This window comes from Zootoca vivipara, chromosome 1, assembly GCF_963506605.1.
Source record: "Zootoca vivipara chromosome 1, rZooViv1.1, whole genome shotgun sequence".
NCBI classification, from domain to species: Eukaryota; Metazoa; Chordata; class Lepidosauria; order Squamata; family Lacertidae; genus Zootoca; species Zootoca vivipara.
In genome coordinates, this window is record NC_083276.1 from 21445095 (window position 1) to 21458378 (window position 13284).

Consider the following 13284-nt stretch of genomic DNA (forward strand, 5'->3'; position numbering starts at 1 on the left):
CCCAATAAACACAGCTTAAACACATCATTACTGGAATTCCAGTAATGTTTGGAATTCCCCCTGCCCCGCACCCCAAAATACATTAATAATTGTATTTTCTCTTCAGACCACACAAGTGAATCTGTTTCAGAAGCACACACAAGGCACAAGTTTGAGACCAACTTAAGAGATTCCCACCCCCACCCCCACCCCACCCCCAAAAAGAATGCAAGAGATCTTGGGAGACAGGAGACTCACTATGTTTGCATGGTTTTGATTCTATGGGCTTTGCATATGGATTTACTATATTATGGGACTCTTCAACATAAATAACCATTGCCATCCTATATGCATTTTTGTCAGATCATGTATTTGTGTGTGTGTACTCAAATATAATGCAGTGTAATCAAATACCACATATAATAAACCTTTTATCAGGGTGAGAGTATAAGTATCATTCTGTCAGAAAATAACCAGCAATAAAAATAACAAACTGAACAAAATTCAGGATCTGGGGGTTGTCGGGTTTTGGAATCCAAATGCAGACTCCTTTAAAGTGCAGGCAATTTCCAGTCTGCCAGGAAATGAGACCTGTGGCTGGAGTTTTTGTTTATTGTGCCCATAAGCAAATAGGAAGGAAATTTATGCATATATAGACCATTCCTTTTCAGGGGTGATGAGGGAACAGTACAAGAACACAATGCCTCTTCCTGTATCATTTGTCTTTACTTCTGGGCCTTACCTTAGATTATGGCATTCCTAGAATGTGAAGAAAGTGCTTTTAGCATGTACTCTGGCTTATGTATTATACAGATGTTCCCCCTGATGCCATAACTCAAAGACACCTGAATGCTTCAAGGTTGTACTATACAAATCACGCCTACCTGACATATAAGCAAACCTTTCTTATCCTGTTGGTATCCTTTGGAAGGGCTAATCCAATCAGAGACTTAAAAGCCTCATCCGATAAGTGTCCACAGTTAGGCAGCAGCATGAGCCTACTGTCAGCTTGCGGGGACATCTTGTTCCCTTGCTCTAGCACAAGAACACCATCCCAGCTTAATAGATGCAGTGGCAATCATTGCAGATTCAATGATGCTCTTCCACTTATTCTTTGCCATGGTCGGATTGGGCTGGGGTACAAGGGCAGAGGAGGGCAAGTAGCAACCTTAAGCAGCATGTAAAGGGCTGTTCATTGGCTCTAGAGCAGGGTTTCCCAAACTTGGGTCTCTGGCGGTTTTTGGACTACAACTCCCATCATCCTTAGCTAGCAGGACCAGTGGCCAGGGATGATGGGAACTGTAGTCAAAAAAAACAGCTGGAGACCCAAGTTTGGGAAACCCTGCTCTAGAGGCAGAAAAGGAACACACAAACATTTGCCTGTACCTACGCCCCCCAGGTATATGGGGCGGAGTATGGCATCTCTACCCACACACACTCATGTGCCAAGTATAGGGTACAGGCAGTTTCAACTTTTCTGACGCAAACTCCTGCACTAGGGGCAGTTGAAGCTGATTCTTGGGATACGCTTGCCAGCTTAGGTAAATACTGATAGTCATCATGAAAGACAAAAGAAGATTAAGTAGTACGTTTCTCCCTTTGCATAAAACTAAGGTTCAAAATGAGCAATGAATTCCTCATACCAATTAAAAATGAAGTGATGTGTTTGAAAATAATAATTCCTATTTACAGCACACTTCCCAGTATAATGAATTTCCTGTGCACATATTTGCATTGAAAGGGATCAGCAGTTCTGTGCAATTTGAGTGATTCATGCATGCAGGAGACAGCCTACAGCAGACTTTTCCACAACCGACTCTAGCAGTGCCTTTAAGCTTCCCCCTGCTGCTTGTATGGATGTGGGCTGATTCAGATATGCATGCCCGTAATCTGATAACTGAACGCTTGGATGCTGAGCCACCTCACACATTTTTAGGGGACCAACTGAAAATCACCTGTGAATGACGGAAACACATTTAGGATACTATACAAGCTACATGTATGCAAATATGTTTTTTTTATCATACGCTCAGCAGAGGGCCAGGACTCTGCTGAGTGTACAACACTTTGGCAAACCCAGGCTTGCCTCTATGTAATGTGTGAAACAGCCCTGTGAGATTCAATTGCCTTGAGAAATCTTGTGTCTAAGGAGAAGCATTATGGAAGTTCCATCCCTGATGGTTCACTCACACCTGATGTACACCAGGTGATGAAACATGCCCAGGAGAACTAGAGGGAAATGGAAGAGGGGAGATTTAAATCTGCATTGCAATCTTGATGCATTTCAAAATGCTTCCCGTGAGCAGAAACCCTTCCCTATGTGGAACACACTATTCTAATTTCCCATGGAGTTGTACACTGAAATTTGAGGCCAGGCTTTTAATGCATAATTTTTTTCTTTCCTTCCTTTCCAGAAGTTCCTCTAAGGTCATTATGAATTGGGCCAGCATGGGCTAAAATGGATGGGTGAAAGGGAAAAGAATACCCTATTTAGTGGGGGTGGTTGTGTGGACCTTTACAGTGCAAAACGACGAGTTGTGAACAGTGAGAATGATAGACAGCAGGAGGGTTAGTGGCATCACCAAAGATCTGTGTGTAATAATTCAAGCAGTTTAAAAGTCCCTTGCGAGAAGCCCTGCTTGCCTCCTGCCATGGGGTATATAGTATTCTGTCATTGATACAATAAGTGCAGGAATTCTGCCAAATAGCTGAGCATGCAAAAATATATTTAATTTTTTTTCCTTAATTCACAAAATCTTTTAGCTATCCAATATATTTTATTTAGCAATGTAGATTAAAAAAATAAAAAGCTATTTATAAAGATAACTTGTGCTTCTGTAGAAACTGCATTTATCAGCATAACTTTACATTATTTTGGAGCCAAGGAGTGGTAATTAAAATATTAAATGTTTTTTGGCAAATCTTGGTGGAATCAACGTTTCAGCATTCCATGTAGCCAAGGTGAACCACCCCAGATGTAATCAGGAAGTGCTGTGGCTCAGTAGCAGAGCACCTGTGTTACATGCATAAGGTCCCAGGTTCAACCCCCCTGGCAGCTCTGGGAAGAGCTGGGAGAGATCCCTGTGTGAAATCCTGGAGAGCTGCTGCCAGTCAGTGTAGACCAGGCATAGGCAAACTCGGCCCTCCAGATGTTTTGGGACTACAATTCCCATAATCTCTGACCACTGGTCCTGTTAGCTTGGGATCATGGGAGTTGTAGTCCAAAAACTGTTGGTGGGCTGAGTTTGCCTATGCCTGGGGTAGACAACACTGAGCTAGATGGAGCAATGGCCTGACTCAGTATAAGACAGCTTCCCACGTTCCTATGCGCTTTGTGTTTTATGCTTCTCCTTAAAGGTCTAAGGGTGGGGCCTTTTGTGTTTCCCTTACACAATCTAGACACAAGCTCTAGATGTGGGTACAAGTAGTGCACCTCAACATGCTGGAGATGCGCATCTCCTTGCTTATACACGAAGAGCAAAAACAGGATGAAAGAGGTATTCTACTCTTGGTCACATCCCCTCCTATAAAAAACAAAAACCCAACAACCTTACACTTATTTTATTTGTGATATATGCTGGTGAGAAATGGAAATCAGATTGTGGCTCTAGGGGGCTATGATTCTTAACTCCACTCCCAAGTCAGTCATGATTTGCAAAACAAACAAACAGACAGACAAACAGACAAATAAATAAACACATCTGGGATGCAGATTAAGCTAATATAAATTCTCAGAGTGCACTTGGGCCATATTGGCAGCATACATTTAAAGTACTATTGTACTACTTTAAACAGTCACACCTTCCCCTAAAGAATTCAGGGAACTCTTTTTCTAAGGGTGCTGAGAGTTGTTAGAAGCCCTATGTTCCCTTCATAGAGCTACAATTCCCAGGGTAGTTTAATAGTTCATCTCACCAGCAGTGGAGGAAGCCGCTTGGGTGCTTGGGGCAGCGCGCCTAGGGGCGGCGTGAGAAGCCCATAGGGGCGGGGTGCACCATGGGGCCTCCGGAGTCTGCCTGCCTCCTCCCACTCAGCTGCCCTACAGCTGGAGGGAGGCAGTGGGCAGACCATTTCGGCAGAGCAGAGCCTGTGCGTGCCCAAGCCACCACGTCTCTCCCAGGAGCGACACATGGCTCGAGCGCACTGCAGGCCCTGCGGTGAGTGCTGCCTGGCATTTTGTCACCCCCTCAGTGGTGACACACAGGGAGACCCACCCCCACCGCACCCACCTTCCTCCACCACTGCATCTCACTGCCCGGGGAACTCTGGGAATTGCAACCCTTTGTGAAGAATAGGGGCTTCAACACAACTCTCAAGACTCTTAACAAGCTACAGTTCCCCCCCAAAAAATTGGGAGGGGGAAAGTCATGCTGTTAAAGTGCCATAAGAGTGTTTAAAAGGTATGGTGCAGATACAGCCTTGGTGAGAGAGAATTTAGTCTGCAAAGTGCTGAGCAGTATATGGCAGCAAAGCAATTAAGCAGGTAAATAGCTGGGACCCTTGCCTTCCTCCATGAAACTGCCCATGTGCTTGGATTTAAGGGTTCTCAATTGATATCACCCCCCCCCAAAGTTTCTCAGTTTTTTCACTGGACTGGGACTGTGGTGCTGCTTGCCAAACTTAGCAGATACGGGGCATCAATTAGTCTTGCCACTCTTAGCCGATAACGATCACAGTGCTAACAAAGCAGGCACAGGCTGTGCCCAAAAGTGTGTTCAAATGTGCAGGGCATGAATAAATAAATAATGTATACCTGCGCACACCATGCAGTGCCCCACAATTATTTCACTGTGTGCTCAGGTCCCAGTTTTTTTAAGCAGGCTAACAGCTCTTTTACTGTGATCCTACTGCCCAGTTCCCCCCCCCCCAAAGCCTTTTGCTAAAACACGAGCCTGTTTGAAAAAGAAATGCTTGAGCATGTGGCAAAGCGATTGCACAGCCATTTCCACTGGGCACTTAAAGAGACGCAGCTGAAACTTCAGTTCACCTTCAGGATGGTGGAGATGAGCCCCCACAGCAGAACAACAACAAACCAGGGGTTGTGCAACAACTTTTAGAACAGCTACATCTATTACGAATATGTGAAAGACCTCTAAATCCACAGTGCACCTATGAAGACCTGGAAGGCATGTGGATTAGACTGACTTTCTTCTTCTTCTTCCTCAGGTGATTACCTTCACAATTAGTGACTAAGCACCCAGGATTTAAGTTTTCAGTTTTCCTCTAAAATTAGGGGTTGTGGTTACTGGTGCTGGCACAACATTTTGACTTGTAAGCTTAATATTCCATGTATAGTCAAGTTTGATATTTGCAATTGTTCCTCACTGATTGCAGAACAATGTGTTGTTGCTATTTTCAAGTATGGACAGCCCCATTTTAGGTTCCATGATTTTCAGAGTACATCATCAGTAGTGCTGTATTATCCTTTTTCCTTCTCTTACTGTTGCTGCACCTTTCGCACCTTCCTTTTAAAAAATAAAATAAAAAAGTAAAAACAGGGTGACAAAGTACTACTGAACACCACCAATGACTCCTCAGCGTCAGTGAAAGTTCTCTATAAACAGAGCACTTGAAAGGGGTGGGTGGGAATAGGAGGTCCTTAGTAGTGCATGCCATAGTAAGTTCATTAGAGGCCATGGCCAAGATGCTTGCAAGGACCCAAGATAAAATCTTGACCCTTTCTCTTTCCTCTTATTTGGAAAGCCAAAGGAAGGTATGCCCCCCCCCCGCCATAGCCCGCAACAAGCTTCATATGAATGTTGATGGATGGTTGACTGCCTAAATGAGCCTGAAACAGGATACCACTGGGCTTTTGCAAGTTTTGCTTGAGATCCACAGCCAAGAGGAGCAAGAGGGAAATGCTTTGGTTGCCTTGAGCTTGTTATTCCAAGAAGCATCTGCTTTCCTTCCAAGTAGAGGAAAAGTGCCTGTAAGGTGATGAAGCAGGAAAGACACTGAGATTTTGGATAAGAAGCAGGTAGAAATGTAAAATGTCTCCTGTCATTTATAGCACAATGATATAGATGACATCTGACGGCGGTTTCTTTCAGTCATCTTCTCGGCACATTGGAAAGTTGACAAAAGTGAAGACGTTAAACTCTATCAGTATCGAGAAGCACAAGAAAACGGCGTAAAGAACGAGCACGTAGATGCCCAGTTTCTTGTCAAGTTTCCATTTGTTTATATGGATCCCGCCAACCTGCAAGAAAATGATGCATGAGTTAAACAAGTATTGGAGGAAACAAACGATTCAGTCTAGAAGGACCTTTCTAAATTTGCATTTCAATCGCTGCACAAGGAAACTTGCACCCGTGCATTCTGATGTCATGAGGATTTTTACCCCACCCCACCCCACCGTACCCACACCAGTAGCGGATGAGAGACTGTCAGGGATTTCCGAGTGAAGCTCTGCAGTATACAAACAGCAGGATGGGAGCAGAAGTGGAGCATATTGTCCAATGTTTACTTGCATAAAAGGGTACAAAAGTGGCAGCGGAGGAGGAGGATATGCAGAGAGATACGGCTTTGGGGGGGGGGTCACCTGTTGTGGTGTGGACCTTGGTTAATACCCAGCCCATGTTGTAGATTCTGCATGAAGCCCCAATGTTGGATAAAACCCAAAGGAAGTATATCATCATCACCATCACTTCAGAACCATTATTTATCTTAAATTAAAACATGTCTGGAAATTTAATTGATTAACAACAATTAATGTGATCAATCAATTAGGATTTATTTAACTGAATGACAGCCTTGAAACATGACAGCATGTTGCTCTAGTCAGGAGAGATTCGCAGCTGTCTTTAGTGTTACCTAAAATATAAAGGAAATATACCTCTTGAGAGTTCATGGATTTCAATGAAGCTTTGGCATCTAAAAATACATGAATTGTGAAGTTCTCTGGAGAACCCGGCTTCCGGAATCACATTCAAATTATATAGCTGTATCACATGAAACTGACTGGATGCAGAGAATACAATACACACTTACAGTAAGAGCTACAGATCCCAGGAGAAGGACGACAGAATAGACTAGACCTTTGCTGTTTATCTTGACCTATGGAAACCAGAAGAAGAAAAATGCAGCTGAAAACTATGCCACTTTACCTCAAGGATGCACTAACTAGCAAACTGCTGTTTTCTACGTAACATGGCACATGCAAAAATAATGAACGAGGTTTAGTTCCGTATAAACAAAGTCAACAGGAAATTTTCTGCTCATTTGAAGTCAATGGGGACTGTGCTATGGACATCAGGGGAAAAGGATCTGATTAAAGAACCAGAAAGAAGCAGTGATCAGACATTTTTTTCCACAACAAAAATTAGCTTCCAACAGGAACCTGAGGTGTAATGCACCTCTGCAGAGGCGGTTTTAGGGTAGCAGGACTCCCTCTGCCACACTTGGTGCCAGTGCTACAGGGGATGCCACAACAATGATGTAGAATGGAGCGTGAGAGGCAAGGGAGGGGTGCCAAATTTTAGCATGGCACAGGGCGCTGCTGAAATTTCGGAGCCCAAAGTCTGCATCTGATCTTTCTGTGCTTTTGACTGGGCAAAATGAAGAGAGGATAAGGCTATATCTTTGGCAACAGCAGAGGGAGCAATCCTATCAAACCAGGAGCTGAAGACTAACGAATGAGAAACCAGTTGCAGTTGGGGGAGCTTCAACATCTGAACCACCCATTATATTGAGCTACACAGTGCCTTAGGCCAGGCACAGCCCACTGGCTGTTCAATGGATTATTGTTGGGTACCCATGATAAACAGAAGGACACTGCAGATGCCTCTGTATTATTGGGGAGGCTTCTGGGGTGACTTTCTGCTTTATGTGTGGCTGAACTCATTGGACATATATTGTAACTGCAGAGTTTGCAACAGTCAAGGCACTACTTCCAGTTGGGCAGCTGGCCCATGTGAAGTGAGAAGAAGTGAGAAATGTAGTGCATAGTAGGGCTACTTAATCAAGGCCCTTCATGGCTAACTGTCAGGGATAATGATGTGAGTTGTAGCCCAACAACAACTGGAGGGCCAATGGTTCTACACCCCTGCCTTGCAAGTCCCAACTCCCCAAACTATAGTGGTGTCATAGCTGGGGATCAAAGTATTTGGTCAAGAAAGATCTGGGTTGGAGAAATCAAATTATGGAATCTATGTACAGTGATCTCTCTCTCTCTCTCTCTCTCTCTCTCTCTCTCTCTCTCTCTCTCTCTCTCTCTCTTGTGTGTGTGTGAATTTTCGGAGGACTGAACACACAGTGAATTTGAACACCTAGGAATTTCAGCTAAGCAGTGCCCAGATAATGGTCTTTCAACTGTATCTGCTTCTGAAACAAGAAGTTTAATGAGAAATGTCTAAGTTTGTATACGTACAAATGAGCCGTAATTAACCACCATCGTCTGCAAGCCCCATGGCACTCCGAGGCCCACCAGAATGTCAAACACATTGCTGCCAATTGTATTGGAAACTGCCATGTCACCTAAGCCTAAAAAGGGAATAATTTCACAATTAAAACAAGCACATTGATTCATGCAACGACTGTCTTTACAACCAAGCAAGAAGTAGAGAGGACAAGTCATGTTTAGACAATAAGCTCATCACCATTCTTGCGTGTTTTATTCTTATGGTTTTCTCCTGGTACATTTGAAACCCCACCCCACCCCCAAAATCAGACTGATACAGTAACTCTTGTTATCAACCAAGGGTTAGATGGGCTTAGCTGTCATGGCCTTGGGGACTATAGGTTTGTGTGCTGGTCAGGGATCTCTCTGAGAATTCTCACCAGGTTTATAAAACAATAGTCTTCATGGCTCATAGTGTGGGAATGAGTCCTATGCCATCTGGACTGGTTCAAAACCATAGTATAGTTGTAGTCCTAAGGTATGCAAATACTATATCTTGGAGTATTATGTGACACCCTTGGCACCTTAGTCATGTAGTTTAATGGAGTGACATTCACTTAATCCTAATAGCTAGTACTTTTTATTTCAGCTGTAATTATTTTCTGGACTGATGATTCAAATTTGTTTCATAATAGCCAGAAGAGACCCAGTTAAAGGTCAAAAAGTTGATTTAAGATATGCCACATTAACTCTGAGGTTGGAGTAAAAACTTGAGCATGGATTCTAGGGCTCTCCACTGATTGCTTCCCTTGACCAGTACAAAACCCAATCAGAAATGGGAAACCTGTGGCCCTCCAGATGTCATTGAAACTCCAGCTCCCAGCCCCATGCATCATGGTTAAAAGGGATGGTGGGAGATGCAGCCCAACACCTGGAGAGTTAACTTCTGGGAGAACACCCCCCCCCCCAGAACAGCACACAAGGATAGGAGAGGGGAGGTTATTCTGGCAGGCAAGCAGAAATGTTGCACTGACTGAACATTTGTTTTAGTATGACATGGAATCCCCCCCCCTTTCTTTCTAGATGATCTAATATGTGCATAGCAGCAGAGATCTTATAGAAACTGGTTTAGAAATTGCATACACATACCAGAACCAGTACAGTGGTACTTCGACTTACGAATGACTCGACAACCGAATATTTCAACTTATGAATATGGCCACGCGCTTACGAATGTCTCGACATCCGGGAAAAAACTGCTGCGGTTTTAGATAGGGTTGCTTCGACTTACGCATTTTTCCGTTTTCAATGCATTCCTATGGGAAATCGCGTTTCCAATGGCATTTTTCGACTTATGAAGGTGCCTTCGGAAAAGATTAAATTCATAAGTCGAGGCACCACTGTAATTTTTAACTTCTACAAAACTGCAGGTGTCCAGCAACATCTTAAAAGAGGTATTCTATCCTTTTCCTCACGTGTATACATATACCTGCTACCAATTAATCAAGAGCACCCATTTAGTTAATGAAAAGTATTTATTTGATTAATCTAAGTGATTAACCACTGCAACCCTATTTTAGCTGCACATTGCTTTTCAAACAGGGTCAAATCCATTTGTTTATATCATATGCAAGAGAATTGCTCGAATGTGTCAAGAACACGCGCCCCATTTCCCTGAATCCGATGCAGACCATACCTTGTCTTGCTACTATTAAACTGGCCATACAGTCTGGTACACTGGTTCCTGCAGCTAGGAAGGTAATGCCCATGATAACATCAGGGATCCCCAGAGTGTAACCAATCACCGTAACCTACGCGACAAAGGAAAACACAGTAGCTGAAAACAATAGAGAAGCCTCTTTTTTGGTGGCCCTGCGTTCACGATAAGAATTGTGACTCACAGGATACTTTAACTCCTTAAGTGTGTGGGAGTTAAAGTGAATCGAACGCACAAGCATGAGAATTTCAGTAATGGAACTAAATTGCAGCAATAATCTGCCTAACCACCTAGAACAACAGCAACCAAAAGGTGCTTGCAGATAACAGGGATCATCCACAAGAGGAGAGCTGTGTGGTGTGTTCCTTTGTGTACCTACCTCCCATTCATTTAATAGAAATTGTGCAGGAGACATTCCCAGAGCCCATGTGAGACATCAAAAAGCATGCAAAGTGGCAGTCTGTACATAAGCTGCCTGGGATGGTTCAACTCTGCAGTCCTAAATACCTATATATTTCTCCTCCAATGGACACGACTCTTCGCTGCTGATCTAACACAGCAGGAAAACCATAGAAAGCCAGGCAACCATACATTTAAAGTATTATTATACCACTGTGAACAGTCATGGCTTCCCCCAAAGCATATTGGGAACTGTGTGTAGAGAGTTGTTAGGAGAAACATATTCACAGAGGCACAGTTCCCAGACGAGGTTCAACAAACAATCCCTCTTCCCCAGGGAACTCTGAGAATTGTAGCTCTTTGAGAGGAATGGGGTCTCCTAACATCTCTCAACACCCAAACTACAGCTCCCAGGATGCTTTGGGGAAAAGCCATGACTGTTAAAGTAGCATAGCAGTGCTTTAGCTGTATAGTGCAGATGGGACCCCCAAACATGGTGTGGTGGTTGCAGCAGGCAGGTAGGTGAAAAGTGGGCAGAACAATAGGTGTGTCTCTTACCTTTGTCCATTAGGGTAATTTCCAGCCAATCAGAGGCTTACAGACACACACAGACACCTGTCTCCATCCAAACAAGCAAGAAGCATTGTTATGGTTTGAGGACACAGTCCGCTGGGCAAAAGCCCTGTTGAGGAGGGCACAGAGCTGGATGGGTAAGGTGTTGTGGTTTGGGGAGAGGGAGCTTGGCCTGATGAGAGTCCCAGGAGAAGGGTAGAGACTTGAGAGGACGTGTCCCTGGGCCTGAGCTACTATAGAAGACTAGAACTAGGAAAACTGAGGCTCAAATCCCCAACTCAACCCTGAAGCTGCCTGGATGATCCCGGACCAGCCACCATAGCTCAGTCTAACATGTCTCACAAGCTTGTTGTGAAGGTAAAATTAGCAAGTGAGAACAATGTATGTGCAGTCCTTGGAGGAAAGGCAAAATAAAAATGTGATGCATAAACTTGTTTTAAAATAATTAAATGGTGGTGGTAAGATGGAGGTTTAGTTGCCTATGTTCTTTTTAAACAAATGACCATAAAATATAATGAAGGCTACAAAACTATATAGTAAATCTGTAGATGCCTACAATTACACACACACTTTTGCCCCATAGTTGTCGCTGGCCAAATTTGTTTTGCAGGTTACTGAACCCAACAAAGAAATGTCCCTGTTTGTGTGAGCAGAGATGATAATGGGATGAGTGCATATCATGGCCAATGGTGCCTCTATCATGTCATCTATTCCCTACCTCCTGTGTTAGTAAGTGGAGTTATTCCTTACTGTAACCTGTATTCTGAATTGTATTTCAAAATAAATTTTCATGTTAAAATGTGTCTCTGCACTCACCAGCCACACCATAAAGTAGGAAAACACAGCAATCCACAGGGTGGATAAGAGAAACGTCAGCATGAAAAACTTCTCCCATCGTGGTTTGCTGCAGTTTGGGATGGTGAAAAAGAGGAGGATTATCAGTGGCCAGGTCAGAAGCCACTTGACTTTGTCCATTTTTCCTTCTGAAAAGTGAGAAAGGGAAAAGGAGCAATTTGAATATTGGTACTTAAACATAAAATGTGATCACGTTGATAATTTTTTTAAAAAAAAAAAACCAACATGCAATTTATTGGTGTCCATATGGTACTACAGCAACTGTCCAGAATAAAAGGAGATGCCAACAAAAACATGGCCCTGATCCCTGCTCCATCCTCCACATTAGCGTTATCAACCACATTCTTTCCTCATGTCTACTTTGGCCTTTAGTGTGCATGTAAAGAAAACAGTTAACCTATAGGGACCCAGGTGGCGCTGTGGTTAAACCACTGAGCCTAGGGCTTGCTGATCATAAGGTCAGCGGTTCGAATCCCTGTGATGGGGTGAGCTCTCGTTGCTTGGTCCCAGCTCCTGCCAACCTAGCAGTTCGAACGCATGTCAAAATGCAAGTAGATAAATAGGAACTGCTACAGCAGGAAGGTAAACAGCGTTTCCATGTGCTGCTCTGGTTTGCCAGAAGCGGCTTTGTCATGCGGCCACATGACCTGGAAGCTATACGCTGGCTCCCTCGGCCAATAATGCGAGATGAGCGCGCAACCCCAGAGTCGGTCACGACTGGACCTAATGGTCAGGAGTCCCTTTACCTTTAAAGAAAACAGTTAACCTATTGGACAGGATTCAGTTAATGGGTTCTGTCAGTGGAAGCCCTGTGCAATGGAAAACCCCTCAGCCTCGACCCACAAGAAGCCACAAAACAGATCATACCCATGAAGCAGTTGCACTAGATCTGTTGCACTAGATAGTTGGTGCTGCAGTTGTGGGTTTTTTGTTTTTTGTTTTTTTAATTCATCTGAACTCAAAACTGACAGAAAATACTATAATGCACTGGGCTGACAATGCTTGAATGCACCGTAAAAGTTAGTGGAGAAAGATTGGCTATCAGTAGCATGGTGGGATGGAGAGACATGACCTCCAGTCAGTTGCACTGCTGCAGTTTTGTTGTAGGAGGAGGCATGAGGTGGCAGCACAGTGCAAATGTACCAGCGGAGTCAATGCAATGCTCCTGGCCACTGCGTTTGCACTGCGGTGCCCTCCCCACGGCCTCCACCCTCACCCTCTTGGTAAGAAACAATGACTTACCTGCCACGAGATCAGGCAAAGTGCCTCTGCTCCACTATGCCATTTACTAGTGCTGTCAATACCAGGGAAAATGCTAGTGTGAAAGCAAACTAAGACACAGTTATGCTGCTAGAGTGGCCAGATGCAACAAGGCTCCCACAGCTTCAACAGTTCTGTAAACAAGAAGATTCCAGCAGGTCTA

The 13284-nt window shown here is 43.9% G+C and overlaps 1 protein-coding gene across 2 annotated transcripts in view; it reads right to left on the reverse strand.

Annotated features, from left to right (window-relative positions):
• Positions 1–213: 213 nt before the first annotated feature.
• SLC24A4 (solute carrier family 24 member 4) overlaps positions 214–13284 on the reverse strand; it is a 110865-nt gene continuing 97794 nt past the window's right edge. For both annotated transcript variants that reach the window (XM_035107222.2, XM_035107213.2), the window contains exons 13-17: positions 11823–11989; positions 10014–10128; positions 8348–8460; positions 6970–7035; positions 214–6178 (exon numbers count right to left, since the gene is read on the reverse strand). In XM_035107222.2, the coding sequence (XP_034963113.1) occupies positions 6026–6178; positions 6970–7035; positions 8348–8460; positions 10014–10128; positions 11823–11989 (614 nt within the window). In that variant the 3' untranslated portion in view covers positions 214–6025. The remainder of the gene's footprint in view (positions 6179–6969; positions 7036–8347; positions 8461–10013; positions 10129–11822; positions 11990–13284) is intronic.